A 19,410-nucleotide genomic window follows, 5' to 3' on the forward strand; every position below is an offset into this window, starting at 1 on the left:
TCACATGACTATACATTGTAGCAAAATATCTAAATTGTAAGGAGAATTGTTCTTTACTTCATACTAATACACTGTAACAAACCTTCAGCTGTGAGAAGTATTAGGTCAGGTTGGGTTCTCAGGCATTCAATGTAAGCAATGCGTGTGAGCATTCACTGAAAGCAAGCAGAGATCGAAGCACTATCATGATTTCCTACAGACCTTTTTGTGACAATCAAGATGTTTTATTTTGTACATTTTTAGGTGATGAAAACTTTCTTGCGAAAACCAGTCCGCTGTTCATTAACCTGATAGAGAACATAATCAAGCAGGTAGGTGTGCACTGCACCATCCTCGCCACGGTGACCCTGCTACCGGGGGGAATGGGGTCGCTCCCTAACCAACCTGATCATTAAGTCTAAATGCCCCATACTTTACACTGCAGCTCTAAAACACTGACTGTAGCCTACCAGCAATGTCTATAAGAATGACTGAGATCCTTCACTTCCCTATACTCCTCCATGATTTACTCTGCAGCCCTGCTCTATTAGAGTACAGCTAGACAGGGTGGTCTGCCATCCTCCAACTGCCTCATCTGTACATGTCCCTGTGCTCTGTATACATCTCCTCTTCTCTCTGTGTCCCTGTACTCTGTATACATCTCCTCTTCTCTCTGTGTCCCTGCACTCTGTATACATCTCCTCTTCTCTCTGTGACCCTGCACTCTGTATACATCTCCTCTTCTCTCTGTGACCCTGCACTCTGTATACATCTCCTCTTCTCTGTGTCTCTGCACTCTGTATACATCTCCTCTTCTCTCTGTGTCTCTGCACTCTGTATACATCTCCTCTTCTCTCTGTGTCCCCGCACTCTGTATACATCTCCTCTTCTCTCTGTGCTCCTGTACTCTGTATACATCTCCTCTTCTCTCTGTGTCCCTGCACTCTGTATACATCTCCTCTTCTCTCTGTGACCCTGCACTCTGTATACATCTCCTCTTCTCTGTGTCTCTGCACTCTGTATACATCTCCTCTTCTCTCTGTGTCCCTGTACTCTGTATACATCTCCTCTTCTCTCTGTGTCTCTGCACTCTGTATACATCTCCTCTTCTCTCTCTGTCCCTGCACTCTGTATACATCTCCTCTTCTCTCTGTGTCCCTGTACTCTGTATACATCTCCTCTTCTCTCTGTGTCCCTGCACTCTGTATACATCTCCTCTTCTCTCTGTGTCCCTGTACTCTGTATACATCTCCTCTTCTCTCTGTGTCCCTGTACTCTGTATACATCTCTTCTCTCTGTCCCTGTACTCTGTATACATCTCCTCTTCTCTTTGTCCCTGTACTCTGTATACATCTCCTCTTCTCTCTGTCCCTGTACTCTGTATACATCTCCTCTTCTCTCTGTCCCTGTACTCTGTATACATCTCCTCTTCTCTCTGTCCCTGCACTCTGTATACATCTCCTCTTCTCTCTGTGTCCCTGCACTCTGTATACATCTCCTCTTCTCTGTGTCCCTGTACTCTGTATACATCTCCTCTTCTCTATGTGTCCCTGTACTCTGTATACATATCCTCTTCTTTCTGTGTCCCTGTACTCTGTATACATCTCCTCTTCTCTCTGTGTCCCTGCACTCTGTATACATGTCCTCTTCTCTCTGTGTCCCTGCAGTCTGTATACATCTCCTCTTCTCTGTGTCTCTGTATACATCTCTTCTTCTCTGTGTCCCTGTACTCTGTATACATCTCCTCTTCTCTCTGTGTCCCTGTACTCTGTATACATCTCCTCTTCTCTCTGTGTCCCTGTACTCTGTATGCATCTCCTCTTCTCTCTGTGTCCCTGCAGTCTGTATACATCTCCTCTTCTCTGTGTCTCTGTATACATCTCTTCTTCTCTGTGTCCCTGTACTCTGTATACATCTCCTCTTCTCTCTGTGTCCCTGTACTCTGTATACATCTCCTCTTCTCTCTGTCCCTGTGCTCTGTATACATCTCCTCTTCTCTTTGTCCCTGTACTCTGTATACATCTCCTCTTCTCTCTGTGTCCCTGTACTCTGTATACATCTCCTCTTCTCTCTGTGTCTCTGTACTCTGTATACATCTCCTCTTCTCTCTGTGTCCCAGCAGTCTGTATACATCTCCTCTTCTCTGTGTCTCTGTATACATCTCTTCTTCTCTGTGTCCCTGTACTCTGTATACATCTCCTCTTCTCTCTGTGTCCCTGTACTCTGTATACATCTCCTCTTCTCTCTGTCCCTGTACTCTGTATACATCTCCTCTTCTCTTTGTCCCTGTACTCTGTATACATCTCCTCTTCTCTCTGTCCCTGTACTCTGTATACATCTCCTCTTCTCTCTGTCCCTGTACTCTGTATACATCTCCTCTTCTCTCTGTGTCCCTGCACTCTGTATACATCTCCTCTTCTCTCTGTGTCCCTGCAGTCTGTATACATCTCCTCTTCTCTGTGTCTCTGTATACATCTCTTCTTCTCTGTGTCCCTGTACTCTGTATACATCTCCTCTTCTCTGTGTCCCTGCACTCTGTATACATCTCCTCTTCTCTCTGTCCCTGTACTCTGTATACATCTCCTCTTCTCTCTGTGTCCCTGCAGTCTGTATACATCTCCTCTTCTCTGTGTCTCTGTATACATCTCCTCTTCTCTGTGTCCCTGTATACATCTCCTCTTCTCTGTGTCTCTGTATACATCTCCTCTTCTCTGTGTCTCTGTATACATCTCCTCTTCTCTGTGTCCCTGTACTCTGTATACATCTCCTCTTCTCTCTGTCCCTGTACTCTGTATACATCTCCTCTTCTCTGTGTCCCTGCACTCTGTATACATCTCCTCTTCTCTTTACCCGTCCTTCTGCTCTCTTTCAGGTTGATAATCCTCGCCAGAGTAAGCAATCGATCTATGATTACATGAAGATGAAAGGAAGTAACTGGAAAGCAGAAGTGTAAGTAAGCCTGTATCACATGTAAAGTCATTGCAGCCGACCACAGACATCCTCTCACCAAACACCAGGGCCGTCACCAGAAGTGGAACGTCCGTGGCCTGCTGACTGCAGACTGTACCACGCTGTGCTCTCCTACATAGGTATTATACATGGCGCTCAAGGCCTAACTGGCCGGATCCTGGAGCTTCCCATAAAGAGTACTCAACCAATCTCTATTATGAACTAGGGAAACCCTAATAAGTTACAGAATGTCTACTGACCGGTCAGAGGGGAAATCTGTCCATGAATGGCCACTCTGGAGACCAACACTGGTCATCATCCCTAGGAGCCTCGTATAGTCTCCCTGATGTTGGCTGCAGTGGATGTGCGTCAGGGCCAGAAGTAGGAGACTGAGCTGCTCCATCTGTCGGCAATTAGTATAGTAATAACGAGCTTCCTTATCTGCAGCACCGCGCCCCTGAAGAAGGACAGCAGCGCCTTCGCCTTTACTGCGTTTGCTGGAGTTCCTGCACTGGAGTTCTCATTTATAGAGGTAAGACCGTCCTCACACACACTCCTCTACACTACACCTCCTCCTGTATCTACTATTCCTGTACCGTCCTCACACACACTCCTCTACACTACACCTCCTCCTGTATCTACTATTCCTGTACCGTCCTCACACACACTCCTCTACACTACACCTCCTGTATCTACTATTCCTGTACCGTCCTCACACACACTCCTCTACACTACACCTCCTCCTGTATCTACTATTCCTGTACCGTCCTCACACACACTCCTCTACACTACACCTCCTCCTGTATCTACTATTCCTGTACCGTCCTCACACACACTCCTCTACACTACACCTCCTCCTGTATCTACTATTCCTGTACCGTCCTCACACACACTCCTCTACACAACACCTCCTCCTGTATCTACTATTCCTGTACTGTCCTCACACACACTCCTCTACACTACACCTCCTCCTGTATCTACTATTCCTGTACCGTCCTCACACACACTCCTCTACACTACACCTCCTCCTGTATCTACTATTCCTGTACCGTCCTCACACACACTCCTCTACACTACACCTCCTGTATCTACTATTCCTGTACCGTCCTCACACACACTCCTCTACACTACACCTCCTGTATCTACTATTCCTGTACTGTCCTCACACACACTCCTCTACACTACACCTCCTCCTGTATCTACTATTCCTGTACAGTCCTCACACACACTCCTCTACACTACACCTCCTCCTGTATCTACTATTCCTGTACCGTCCTCACACACACTCCTCTACACTACACCTCCTCCTGTATCTACTATTCCTGTACCGTCCTCACACACACTCCTCTACACTACACCTCCTCCTGTATCTACTATTCCTGTACCGTCCTCACACACACTCCTCTACACTACACCTCCTCCTGTATCTACTATTCCTGTACCGTCCTCACACACACTCCTCTACACTACACCTCCTCCTGTATCTACTATTCCTGTACCGTCCTCACACACACTCCTCTACACTACACCTCCTGTATCTACTATTCCTGTACTGTCCTCACACACACTCCTCTACACTACACCTCCTGTATCTACTATTCCTGTACTGTCCTCACACACACTCCTCTACACTACACCTCCTGTATCTACTATTCCTGTACTGTCCTCACACACACTCCTCTACACTACACCTCCTGTATCTACTATTCCTGTACCGTCCTCACACACACTCCTCTACACTACACCTCCTGTATCTACTATTCCTGTACCGTCCTCACACACACTCCTCTACACTACACCTCCTCCTGTATCTACTATTCCTGTACCGTCCTCACACACACTCCTCTACACTACACCTCCTCCTGTATCTACTATTCCTGTACCGTCCTCACACACACTCCTCTACACTACACCTCCTCCTGTATCTACTATTCCTGTACCGTCCTCACACACACTCCTCTACACTACACCTCCTCCTGTATCTACTATTCCTGTACCGTCCTCACACACACTCCTCTACACTACACCTCCTCCTGTATCTACTATTCCTGTACCGTCCTCACACACACTCCTCTACACTACACCTCCTGTATCTACTATTCCTGTACTGTCCTCACACACACTCCTCTACACTACACCTCCTGTATCTACTATTCCTGTACTGTCCTCACACACACTCCTCTACACTACACCTCCTGTATCTACTATTCCTGTACCGTCCTCACACACACTCCTCTACACTACACCTCCTCCTGTATCTACTATTTCTGTACCGTCCTCACACACACTCCTCTACACTACACCTCCTCCTGTATCTACTATTCCTGTACCGTCCTCACACACACTCCTCTACACTACACCTCCTCCTGTATCTACTATTCCTGTACCGTCCTCACACACACTCCTCTACACTACACCTCCTCCTGTATCTACTATTCCTGTACCGTCCTCACACACACTCCTCTACACTACACCTCCTCCTGTATCTACTATTCCTGTACTGTCCTCACACACACTCCTCTACACTACACCTCCTCCTGTATCTACTACTCCTGTACCGTCCTCACACACACTCCTCTACACTACACCTCCTCCTGTATCTACTATTCCTGTACCGTCCTCACACACACTCCTCTACACTACACCTCCTCCTGTATCTACTATTCCTGTACCGTCCTCACACACACTCCTCTACACTACACCTCCTGTATCTACTATTCCTGTACCGTCCTCACACACACTCCTCTACACTACACCTCCTCCTGTATCTACTATTCCTGTACCGTCCTCACACACACTCCTCTACACTACACCTCCTGTATCTACTATTCCTGTACTGTCCTCACACACACTCCTCTACACTACACCTCCTGTATCTACTATTCCTGTACCGTCCTCACACACACTCCTCTACACTACACCTCCTCCTGTATCTACTATTCCTGTACCGTCCTCACACACACTCCTCTACACTACACCTCCTCCTGTATCTACTATTCCTGTACCGTCCTCACACACACTCCTCTACACTACACCTCCTCCTGTATCTACTATTCCTGTACCGTCCTCACACACACTCCTCTACACTACACCTCCTCCTGTATCTACTATTCCTGTACCGTCCTCACACACACTCCTCTACACTACACCTCCTCCTGTATCTACTATTCCTGTACTGTCCTCACACACACTCCTCTACACTACACCTCCTCCTGTATCTACTATTCCTGTACCGTCCTCACACACACTCCTCTACACTACACCTCCTGTATCTACTATTCCTGTACCGTCCTCACACACACTCCTCTACACTACACCTCCTCCTGTATCTACTATTCCTGTACCGTCCTCACACACACTCCTCTACACTACACCTCCTCCTGTATCTACTATTCCTGTACCGTCCTCACACACACTCCTCTACACTACACCTCCTCCTGTATCTACTATTCCTGTACCGTCCTCACACACACTCCTCTACACTACACCTCCTGTATCTACTATTCCTGTACTGTCCTCACACACACTCCTCTACACTACACCTCCTGTATCTACTATTCCTGTACCGTCCTCACACACACTCCTCTACACTACACCTCCTCCTGTATCTACTATTCCTGTACCGTCCTCACACACACTCCTCTACACTACACCTCCTCCTGTATCTACTATTCCTGTACTGTCCTCACACACACTCCTCTACACTACACCTCCTCCTGTATCTACTATTCCTGTACCGTCCTCACACACACTCCTCTACACTACACCTCCTCCTGTATCTACTATTCCTGTACCGTCCTCACACACACTCCTCTACACTACACCTCCTCCTGTATCTACTATTCCTGTACTGTCCTCACACACACTCCTCTACACTACACCTCCTCCTGTATCTACTATTCCTGTACCGTCCTCACACACACTCCTCTACACTACACCTCCTCCTGTATCTACTATTCCTGTACCGTCCTCACACACACTCCTCTACACTACACCTCCTGTATCTACTATTCCTGTACCGTCCTCACACACACTCCTCTACACTACACCTCCTCCTGTATCTACTATTCCTGTACCGTCCTCACACACACTCCTCTACACTACACCTCCTCCTGTATCTACTATTCCTGTACCGTCCTCACACACACTCCTCTACACTACACCTCCTGTATCTACTATTCCTGTACTGTCCTCACACACACTCCTCTACACTACACCTCCTCCTGTATCTACTATTCCTGTACCGTCCTCACACACACTCCTCTACACTACACCTTCTCCTGTATCTACTATTCCTGTACCGTCCTCACACACACTCCTCTACACTACACCTCCTCCTGTATCTACTATTCCTGTACCGTCCTCACACACACTCCTCTACACTACACCTCCTCCTGTATCTACTATTCCTGTACCGTCCTCACACACACTCCTCTACACTACACCTCCTGTATCTACTATTCCTGTACTGTCCTCACACACACTCCTCTACACTACACCTCCTCCTGTATCTACTATTCCTGTACCGTCCTCACACACACTCCTCTACACTACACCTTCTCCTGTATCTACTATTCCTGTACCGTCCTCACACACACTCCTCTACACTACACCTCCTGTATCTACTATTCCTGTACCGTCCTCACACACACTCCTCTACACTACACCTCCTCCTGTATCTACTATTCCTGTACCGTCCTCACACACACTCCTCTACACTACACCTCCTGTATCTACTATTCCTGTACCGTCCTCACACACACTCCTCTACACTACACCTCCTCCTGTATCTACTATTCCTGTACCGTCCTCACACACACTCCTCTACACTACACCTCCTCCTGTATCTACTATTCCTGTACCGTCCTCACACACACTCCTCTACACTACACCTCCTCCTGTATCTACTATTCCTGTACCGTCCTCACACACACTCCTCTACACTACACCTCCTGTATCTACTATTCCTGTACCGTCCTCACACACACTCCTCTACACTACACCTCCTCCTGTATCTACTATTCCTGTACCGTCCTCACACACACTCCTCTACACTACACCTCCTGTATCTACTATTCCTGTACCGTCCTCACACACACTCCTCTACACTACACCTCCTCCTGTATCTACTATTCCTGTACCGTCCTCACACACACTCCTCTACACTACACCTCCTCCTGTATCTACTATTCCTGTACCGTCCTCACACACACTCCTCTACACTACACCTCCTGTATCTACTATTCCTGTACTGTCCTCACACACACTCCTCTACACTACACCTCCTCCTGTATCTACTATTCCTGTACCGTCCTCACACACACTCCTCTACACTACACCTTCTCCTGTATCTACTATTCCTGTACCGTCCTCACACACACTCCTCTACACTACACCTCCTGTATCTACTATTCCTGTACCGTCCTCACACACACTCCTCTACACTACACCTCCTCCTGTATCTACTATTCCTGTACCGTCCTCACACACACTCCTCTACACTACACCTCCTGTATCTACTATTCCTGTACCGTCCTCACACACACTCCTCTACACTACACCTCCTCCTGTATCTACTATTCCTGTACCGTCCTCACACACACTCCTCTACACTACACCTCCTGTATCTACTATTCCTGTACTGTCCTCACACACACTCCTCTACACTACACCTCCTGTATCTACTATTCCTGTACCGTCCTCACACACACTCCTCTACACTACACCTCCTCCTGTATCTACTATTCCTGTACCGTCCTCACACACACTCCTCTACACTACACCTCCTCCTGTATCTACTATTCCTGTACCGTCCTCACACACACTCCTCTACACTACACCTCCTGTATCTACTATTCCTGTACTGTCCTCACACACACTCCTCTACACTACACCTCCTGTATCTACTATTCCTGTACCGTCCTCACACACACTCCTCTACACTACACCTCCTGTATCTACTATTCCTGTACTGTCCTCACACACACTCCTCTACACTACACCTCCTCCTGTATCTACTATTCCTGTACCGTCCTCACACACACTCCTCTACACTACACCTTCTCCTGTATCTACTATTCCTGTACCGTCCTCACACACACTCCTCTACACTACACCTCCTGTATCTACTATTCCTGTACCGTCCTCACACACACTCCTCTACACTACACCTCCTCCTGTATCTACTATTCCTGTACCGTCCTCACACACACTCCTCTACACTACACCTCCTCCTGTATCTACTATTCCTGTACTGTCCTCACACACACTCCTCTACACTACACCTCCTGTATCTACTATTCCTGTACCGTCCTCACACACACTCCTCTACACTACACCTCCTCCTGTATCTACTATTCCTGTACCGTCCTCACACACACTCCTCTACACTACACCTCCTGTATCTACTATTCCTGTACTGTCCTCACACACACTCCTCTACACTACACCTCCTCCTGTATCTACTATTCCTGTACCGTCCTCACACACACTCCTCTACACTACACCTCCTCCTGTATCTACTATTCCTGTACTGTCCTCACACACACTCCTCTACACTACACCTCCTGTATCTACTATTCCTGTACTGTCCTCACACACACTCCTCTACACTACACCTCCTCCTGTATCTACTATTCCTGTACCGTCCTCACACACACTCCTCTACACTACACCTCCTGTATCTACTATTCCTGTACCGTCCTCACACACACTCCTCTACACTACACCTCCTCCTGTATCTACTATTCCTGTACTGTCCTCACACACACTCCTCTACACTACACCTCCTGTATCTACTATTCCTGTACCGTCCTCACACACACTCCTCTACACTACACTACTCCTCCTGTATCTACTATTCCTGTACTGTCCTCACACACACTCCTCTACACTACACCTCCTCCTGTATCTACTATTCCTGTACCGTCCTCACACACACTCCTCTACACTACACCTCCTGTATCTACTATTCCTGTACCGTCCTCCCACACACTCCTCTACACTACACCTCCTGTATCTACTATTCCTGTACTGTCCTCACACACACTCCTCTACACTACACCTCCTCCTGTATCTACTATTCCTGTACCGTCCTCACACACACTCCTCTACACTACACCTCCTGTATCTACTATTCCTGTACCGTCCTCACACACACTCCTCTACACTACACCTCCTCCTGTATCTACTATTCCTGTACCGTCCTCACACACACTCCTCTACACTACACCTCCTCCTGTATCTACTATTCCTGTACCGTCCTCACACACACTCCTCTACACTACACCTCCTCCTGTATCTACTATTCCTGTACCGTCCTCACACACACTCCTCTACACTACACCTCCTGTATCTACTATTCCTGTACCGTCCTCACACACACTCCTCTACACTACACCTCCTGTATCTACTATTCCTGTACCGTCCTCACACACACTCCTCTACACTACACCTCCTCCTGTATCTACTATTCCTGTACCGTCCTCACACACACTCCTCTACACTACACCTCCTGTATCTACTATTCCTGTACTGTCCTCACACACACTCCTCTACACTACACCTCCTCCTGTATCTACTATTCCTGTACTGTCCTCACACACACTCCTCTACACTACACCTCCTCCTGTATCTACTATTCCTGTACCGTCCTCACACACACTCCTCTACACTACACCTCCTGTATCTACTATTCCTGTACCGTCCTCACACACACTCCTCTACACTACACCTCCTCCTGTATCTACTATTCCTGTACCGTCCTCACACACACTCCTCTACACTACACCTCCTCCTGTATCTACTATTCCTGTACCGTCCTCACACACACTCCTCTACACTACACCTCCTCCTGTATCTACTATTCCTGTACCGTCCTCACACACACTCCTCTACACTACACCTTCTCCTGTATCTACTATTCCTGTACCCTCCTCACACACACTCCTCTACACTACACCTCCTCCTGTATCTACTATTCCTGTACCGTCCTCACACACACTCCTCTACACTACACCACCTCCTGTATCTACTATTCCTGTACCCTCCTCACACACACTCCTCTACACTACACCTCCTCCTGTATCTACTATTCCTGTACCGTCCTCACACACACTCCTCTACACTACACCTCCTCCTGTATCTACTATTCCTGTACCGTCCTCACACACACTCCTCTACACTACACCTCCTGTATCTACTATTCCTGTACCGTCCTCACACACACTCCTCTACACTACACCTCCTCCTGTATCTACTATTCCTGTACCGTCCTCACACACACTCCTCTACACTACACCTTCTCCTGTATCTACTATTCCTGTACCGTCCTCACACACACTCCTCTACACTACACCTCCTGTATCTACTATTCCTGTACCGTCCTCACACACACTCCTCTACACTACACCTCCTCCTGTATCTACTATTCCTGTACCGTCCTCACACACACTCCTCTACACTACATCTCCTGTATCTACTATTCCTGTACCGTCCTCACACACACTCCTCTACACTACACCTCCTCCTGTATCTACTATTCCTGTACCGTCCTCACACACACTCCTCTACACTACACCTCCTCCTGTATCTACTATTCCTGTACCGTCCTCACACACACTCCTCTACACTACACCTCCTCCTGTATCTACTATTCCTGTACCGTCCTCACACACACTCCTCTACACTACACCTCCTCCTGTATCTACTATTCCTGTACCGTCCTCACACACACTCCTCTACACTACACCTCCTCCTGTATCTACTATTCCTGTACCGTCCTCACACACACTCCTCTACACTACACCTCCTCCTGTATCTACTATTCCTGTACCGTCCTCACACACACTCCTCTACACTACACCTCCTCCTGTATCTACTATTCCTGTACCGTCCTCACACACACTCCTCTACACTACACCTCCTCCTGTATCTACTATTCCTGTACCGTCCTCACACACACTCCTCTACACTACACCTCCTTCTGTATCTACTATTCCTGTACCGTCCTCACACACACTCCTCTACACTACACCTCCTGTATCTACTATTCCTGTACTGTCCTCACACACACTCCTCTACACTACACCTCCTCCTGTATCTACTATTCCTGTACCGTCCTCACACACACTCCTCTACACTACACCTGCTCCTGTATCTACTATTCCTGTACTGTCCTCACACACACTCCTCTACACTACACCTCCTCCTGTATCTACTATTCCTGTACCGTCCTCACACACACTCCTCTACACTACACCTCCTCCTGTATCTACTATTCCTGTACCGTCCTCACACACACTCCTCTACACTACACCTCCTCCTGTATCTACTATTCCTGTACCGTCCTCACACACACTCCTCTACACTACACCTCCTGTATCTACTATTCCTGTACCGTCCTCACACACACTCCTCTACACTACACCTCCTGTATCTACTATTCCTGTACTGTCCTCACACACACTCCTCTACACTACACCTCCTGTATCTACTATTCCTGTACTGTCCTCACACACACTCCTCTACACTACACCTCCTGTATCTACTATTCCTGTACCGTCCTCACACACACTCCTCTACACTACACCTCCTGTATCTACTATTCCTGTACCGTCCTCACACACACTCCTCTACACTACACCTCCTCCTGTATCTACTATTCCTGTACCGTCCTCACACACACTCCTCTACACTACACCTCCTCCTGTATCTACTATTCCTGTACCGTCCTCACACACACTCCTCTACACTACACCTCCTCCTGTATCTACTATTCCTGTACAGTCCTCACACACACTCCTCTACACTACACCTCCTCCTGTATCTACTATTCCTGTACCGTCCTCACACACACTCCTCTACACTACACCTCCTCCTGTACCTACTATTCCTGTACCGTCCTCACACACACTCCTCTACACTACACCTCCTGTATCTACTATTCCTGTACCGTCCTCACACACACTCCTCTACACTACACCTCCTCCTGTATCTACTATTCCTGTACCGTCCTCACACACACTCCTCTACACTACACCTCCTGTATCTACTATTCCTGTACCGTCCTCACACACACTCCTCTACACTACACCTCCTCCTGTATCTACTATTCCTGTACCGTCCTCACACACACTCCTCTACACTACACCTCCTCCTGTATCTACTATTCCTGTACCGTCCTCACACACACTCCTCTACACTACACCTCCTCCTGTATCTACTATTCCTGTACCGTCCTCACACACACTCCTCTACACTACACCTCCTGTATCTACTATTCCTGTACCGTCCTCACACACACTCCTCTACACTACACCTCCTGTATCTACTATTCCTGTACAGTCCTCACACACACTCCTCTACACTACACCTCCTCCTGTATCTACTATTCCTGTACCGTCCTCACACACACTCCTCTACACTACACCTCCTGTATCTACTATTCCTGTACCGTCCTCACACACACTCCTCTACACTACACCTCCTCCTGTATCTACTATTCCTGTACCGTCCTCACACACACTCCTCTACACTACACCTCCTCCTGTATCTACTATTCCTGTACCGTCCTCACACACACTCCTCTACACTACACCTCCTCCTGTATCTACTATTCCTGTACTGTCCTCACACACACTCCTCTACACTACACCTCCTCCTGTATCTACTATTCCTGTACCGTCCTCACACACACTCCTCTACACTACATCTCCTGTATCTACTATTCCTGTACCGTCCTCACACACACTCCTCTACACTACACCTCCTCCTGTATCTACTATTCCTGTACCGTCCTCACACACACTCCTCTACACTACACCTCCTCCTGTATCTATTATTCCTGTACCGTCCTCACACACACTCCTCTACACTACACCTCCTCCTGTATCTACTATTCCTGTATCGTCCTCACACACACTCCTCTACACTACACCTCCTGTATCTACTATTCCTGTACCGTCCTCACACACACTCCTCTACACTACACCTCCTGTATCTACTATTCCTGTACAGTCCTCACACACACTCCTCTACACTACACCTCCTCCTGTATCTACTATTCCTGTACCGTCCTCACACACACTCCTCTACACTACACCTCCTCCTGTATCTACTATTCCTGTACCGTCCTCACACACACTCCTCTACACTACACCTCCTCCTGTATCTACTATTCCTGTACCGTCCTCACACACACTCCTCTACACTACACCTCCTCCTGTATCTACTATTCCTGTACCGTCCTCACACACACTCCTCTACACTACACCTCCTCCTGTATCTACTATTCCTGTACCGTCCTCACACACACTCCTCTACACTACACCTCCTCCTGTATCTACTATTCCTGTACTGTCCTCACACACACTCCTCTACACTACACCTCCTCCTGTATCTACTATTCCTGTACCGTCCTCACACACACTCCTCTACACTACACCTCCTGTATCTACTATTCCTGTACCGTCCTCACACACACTCCTCTACACTACACCTCCTCCTGTATCTACTATTCCTGTACCGTCCTCACACACACTCCTCTACACTACACCTCCTCCTCTATCTACTATTCCTGTACCGTCCTCACACACACTCCTCTACACTACACCTCCTCCTGTATCTACTATTCCTGTACCGTCCTCACACACACTCCTCTACACTACACCTCCTGTATCTACTATTCCTGTACCGTCCTCACACACACTCCTCTACACTACACCTCCTGTATCTACTATTCCTGTACTGTCCTCACACACACTCCTCTACACTACACCTCCTCCTGTATCTACTACTCCTGTACCGTCCTCACACACACTCCTCTACACTACACCTCCTCCTGTATCTACTACTCCTGTACCGTCCTCACACACACTCCTCTACACTACACCTCCTCCTGTATCTACTACTCCTGTACCGTCCTCACACACACTCCTCTACACTACACCTCCTCCTGTATCTACTATTCCTGTACTGTCCTCACACACACTCCTCTACACTACACCTCCTGTATCTACTATTCCTGTACCGTCCTCACACACACTCCTCTACACTACACCTCCTCCTGTATCTACTACTCCTGTACCGTCCTCACACACACTCCTCTACACTACACCTCCTCCTGTATCTACTATTCCTGTACCGTCCTCACACACACTCCTCTACACTACACCTCCTGTATCTACTATTCCTGTACCGTCCTCACACACACTCCTCTACACTACACCTCCTCCTGTATCTACTACTCCTGTACCGTCCTCACACACACTCCTCTACACTACACCTCCTCCTGTATCTACTATTCCTGTACCGTCCTCACACACACTCCTCTACACTACACCTCCTCCTGTATCTACTATTCCTGTACTGTCCTCACACACACTCCTCTACACTACACCTCCTCCTGTATCTACTATTCCTGTACCGTCCTCACACACACTCCTCTACACTACACCTCCTCCTGTATCTACTATTCCTGTACTGTCCTCACACACACTCCTCTACACTACACCTCCTCCTGTATCTACTACTCCTGTACCGTCCTCACACACACTCCTCTACACTACACCTCCTCCTGTATCTACTATTCCTGTACCGTCCTCACACACACTCCTCTACACTACACCTCCTCCTGTATCTACTATTCCTGTACTGTCCTCACACACACTCCTCTACACTACACCTCCTCCTGTATCTACTATTCCTGTACCGTCCTCACACACACTCCTCTACACTACACCTCCTCCTGTATCTACTATTCCTGTACTGTCCTCACACACACTCCTCTACACTACACCTCCTCCTGTATCTACTATTCCTGTACCGTCCTCACACACACTCCTCTACACTACACCTCCTCCTGTATCTACTATTCCTGTACCGTCCTCACACACACTCCTCTACACTACACCTCCTCCTCTATCTACTATTCCTGTACCGTCCTCACACACACTCCTCTACACTACACCTCCTCCTGTATCTACTATTCCTGTACCGTCCTCACACACACTCCTCTACACTACACCTCCTCCTGTATCTACTATTCCTGTACCGTCCTCACACACACTCCTCTACACTACACCTCCTCCTGTATCTACTATTCCTGTACCGTCCTCACACACACTCCTCTACACTACACCTCCTCCTGTATCTACTATTCCTGTACTGTCCTCACACACACTCCTCTACACTACACCTCCTCCTGTATCTACTACTCCTGTACCGTCCTCACACACACTCCTCTACACTACACCTCCTCCTGTATCTACTACTCCTGTACTGTCCTCACACACACTCCTCTACACTACACCTCCTCCTCTATCTACTATTCCTGTACCGTCCTCACACACACTCCTCTACACTACACCTCCTCCTGTATCTACTATTCCTGTACCGTCCTCACACACACTCCTCTACACTACACCTCCTCCTGTATCTACTATTCCTGTACCGTCCTCACACACACTCCTCTACACTACACCTCCTCCTGTATCTACTATTCCTGTACCGTCCTCACACACACTCCTCTACACTACACCTCCTGTATCTACTATTCCTGTACCGTCCTCACACACACTCCTCTACACTACACCTCCTGTATCTACTATTCCTGTACCGTCCTCACACACACTCCTCTACACTACACCACCTCCTGTATCTACTATTCCTGTACCGTCCTCACACACACTCCTCTACACTACACCTCCTCCTGTATCTACTATTCCTGTACCGTCCTCACACACACTCCTCTACACTACACCTCCTGTATCTACTATTCCTGTACCGTCCTCACACACACTCCTCTACACTACACCTCCTCCTGTATCTACTATTCCTGTACTGTCCTCACACACACTCCTCTACACTACACCTCCTCCTGTATCTACTATTCCTGTACCGTCCTCACACACACTCCTCTACACTACACCTCCTCCTGTATCTACTATTCCTGTACCGTCCTCACACACACTCCTCTACACTACACCTCCTCCTGTATCCTCTTACTGTCCTCACACACTCCTCTACACTACACCTCCTCCTGTATCTACTATTCCTGTACCGTCCTCACACACACTCCTCTACACTACACCTCCTCCTGTATCTACTATTCCTGTACCGTCCTCACACACACTCCTCTACACTACACCTCCTGTATCTACTATTCCTGTACCGTCCTCACACACACTCCTCTACACTACACCTCCTGTATCTACTATTCCTGTACCGTCCTCACACACACTCCTCTACACTACACCTCCTGTATCTACTATTCCTGTACCGTCCTCACACACACTCCTCTACACTACACCTCCTGTATCTACTATTCCTGTACTGTCCTCACACACACTCCTCTACACTACACCTCCTGTATCTACTACTCCTGTACTGTCCTCACACACACTCCTCTACACTACACCTCCTCCTCTATCTACTATTCCTGTACCGTCCTCACACACACTCCTCTACACTACACCTCCTCCTGTATCTACTATTCCTGTACTGTCCTCACACACACTCCTCTACACTACACCTCCTCCTGTATCTACTATTCCTGTACCGTCCTCACACACACTCCTCTACACTACACCTCCTGTATCTACTATTCCTGTACCGTCCTCACACACACTCCTCTACACTACACCTCCTGTATCTACTATTCCTGTACCGTCCTCACACACACTCCTCTACACTACACCTCCTCCTGTATCTACTATTCCTGTACCGTCCTCACACACACTCCTCTACACTACACCTCCTCCTGTATCTACTATTCCTGTACCGTCCTCACACACACTCCTCTACACTACACCTCCTCCTGTATCTACTATTCCTGTACTGTCCTCACACACACTCCTCTACACTACACCTCCTCCTGTATCTACTATTCCTGTACCGTCCTCACACACACTCCTCTACACTACACCTCCTCCTGTATCTACTATTCCTGTACCGTCCTCACACACACTCCTCTACACTACACCTCCTGTATCTACTATTCCTGTACCGTCCTCACACACACTCCTCTACACTACACCTCCTGTATCTACTATTCCTGTACCGTCCTCACACACACTCCTCTACACTACACCTCCTGTATCTACTATTCCTGTACCGTCCTCACACACACTCCTCTACACTACACCTCCTGTATCTACTATTTCTGTACCGTCCTCACACACACTCCTCTACACTACACCTCCTGTATCTACTATTCCTGTACCGTCCTCACACACACTCCTCTACACTACACCTCCTGTATCTACTATTCCTGTACTGTCCTCACACACACTCCTCTACACTACACCTCCTCCTGTATCTACTATTCCTGTACCGTCCTCACACACACTCCTCTACACTACACCTCCTCCTGTATCTACTATTCCTGTACCGTCCTCACACACACTCCTCTACACTACACCTCCTGTATCTACTATTCCTGTACAGTCCTCACACACACTCCTCTACACTACACCTCCTCCTGTATCTACTATTCCTGTACCGTCCTCACACACACTCCTCTACACTACACCTCCTCCTGTATCTACTATTCCTGTACCGTCCTCACACACACTCCTCTACACTACACCTCCTCCTGTATCTACTATTCCTGTACCGTCCTCACACACACTCCTCTACACTACACCTCCTCCTGTATCTACTATTCCTGTACCGTCCTCACACACACTCCTCTACACTACACCTCCTGTATCTACTATTCCTGTACCGTCCTCACACACACTCCTCTACACTACACCTCCTGTATCTACTATTCCTGTACCGTCCTCACACACACTCCTCTACACTACACCTCCTCCTGTATCTACTATTCCTGTACCGTCCTCACACACACTCCTCTACACTACACCTCCTCCTGTATCTACTATTCCTGTACTGTCCTCACACACACTCCTCTACACTACACCTCCTCCTGTATCTACTATTCCTGTACTGTCCTCACACACACTCCTCTACACTACACCTCCGCCTGTATCTACTATTCCTGTACTGTCCTCACACACACTCCTCTACACTACACCTCCTGTATCTACTATTCCTGTACCGTCCTCACACACACTCCTCTACACTACACCTCCTGTATCTACTATTCCTGTACTGTCCTCACACACACTCCTCTACACTACACCTCCTCCTGTATCTACTATTCCTGTACCGTCCTCACACACACTCCTCTACACTACACCTCCTCCTGTATCTACTATTCCTGTACTGTCCTCACACACACTCCTCTACACTACACCTCCTCCTGTATCTACTATTCCTGTACCGTCCTCTCACACACTCCTCTACACTACACCTCCTCCTGTATCTACTATTCCTGTACTGTCCTCACACACACTCCTCTACACTACACCTCCTGTATCTACTATTCCTGTACTGTCCTCACACACACTCCTCTACACTACACCTCCTCCTGTATCTACTATCCCTGTACTGTCCTCACACACACTCCTCTACACTACA

General features: G+C 48.0%; 1 protein-coding gene across 2 annotated transcripts in view; it reads left to right on the plus strand.

Moving 5' to 3' along the window:
• Window positions 1-19,410, plus strand: part of TFR2 (transferrin receptor 2) — an 82,292-nt gene that overhangs the window by 52,829 nt on the left and 10,053 nt on the right. For both annotated transcript variants that reach the window (XM_040415350.1, XM_040415351.1), the window contains exons 13-15: window positions 244-311; window positions 2,852-2,928; window positions 3,376-3,460. In XM_040415350.1, the coding sequence (XP_040271284.1) occupies window positions 244-311; window positions 2,852-2,928; window positions 3,376-3,460 (230 nt within the window). The remainder of the gene's footprint in view (window positions 1-243; window positions 312-2,851; window positions 2,929-3,375; window positions 3,461-19,410) is intronic.

This window comes from Bufo bufo, chromosome 1, assembly GCF_905171765.1.
Source record: "Bufo bufo chromosome 1, aBufBuf1.1, whole genome shotgun sequence".
Classification (NCBI taxonomy): domain Eukaryota; kingdom Metazoa; phylum Chordata; class Amphibia; order Anura; family Bufonidae; genus Bufo; species Bufo bufo.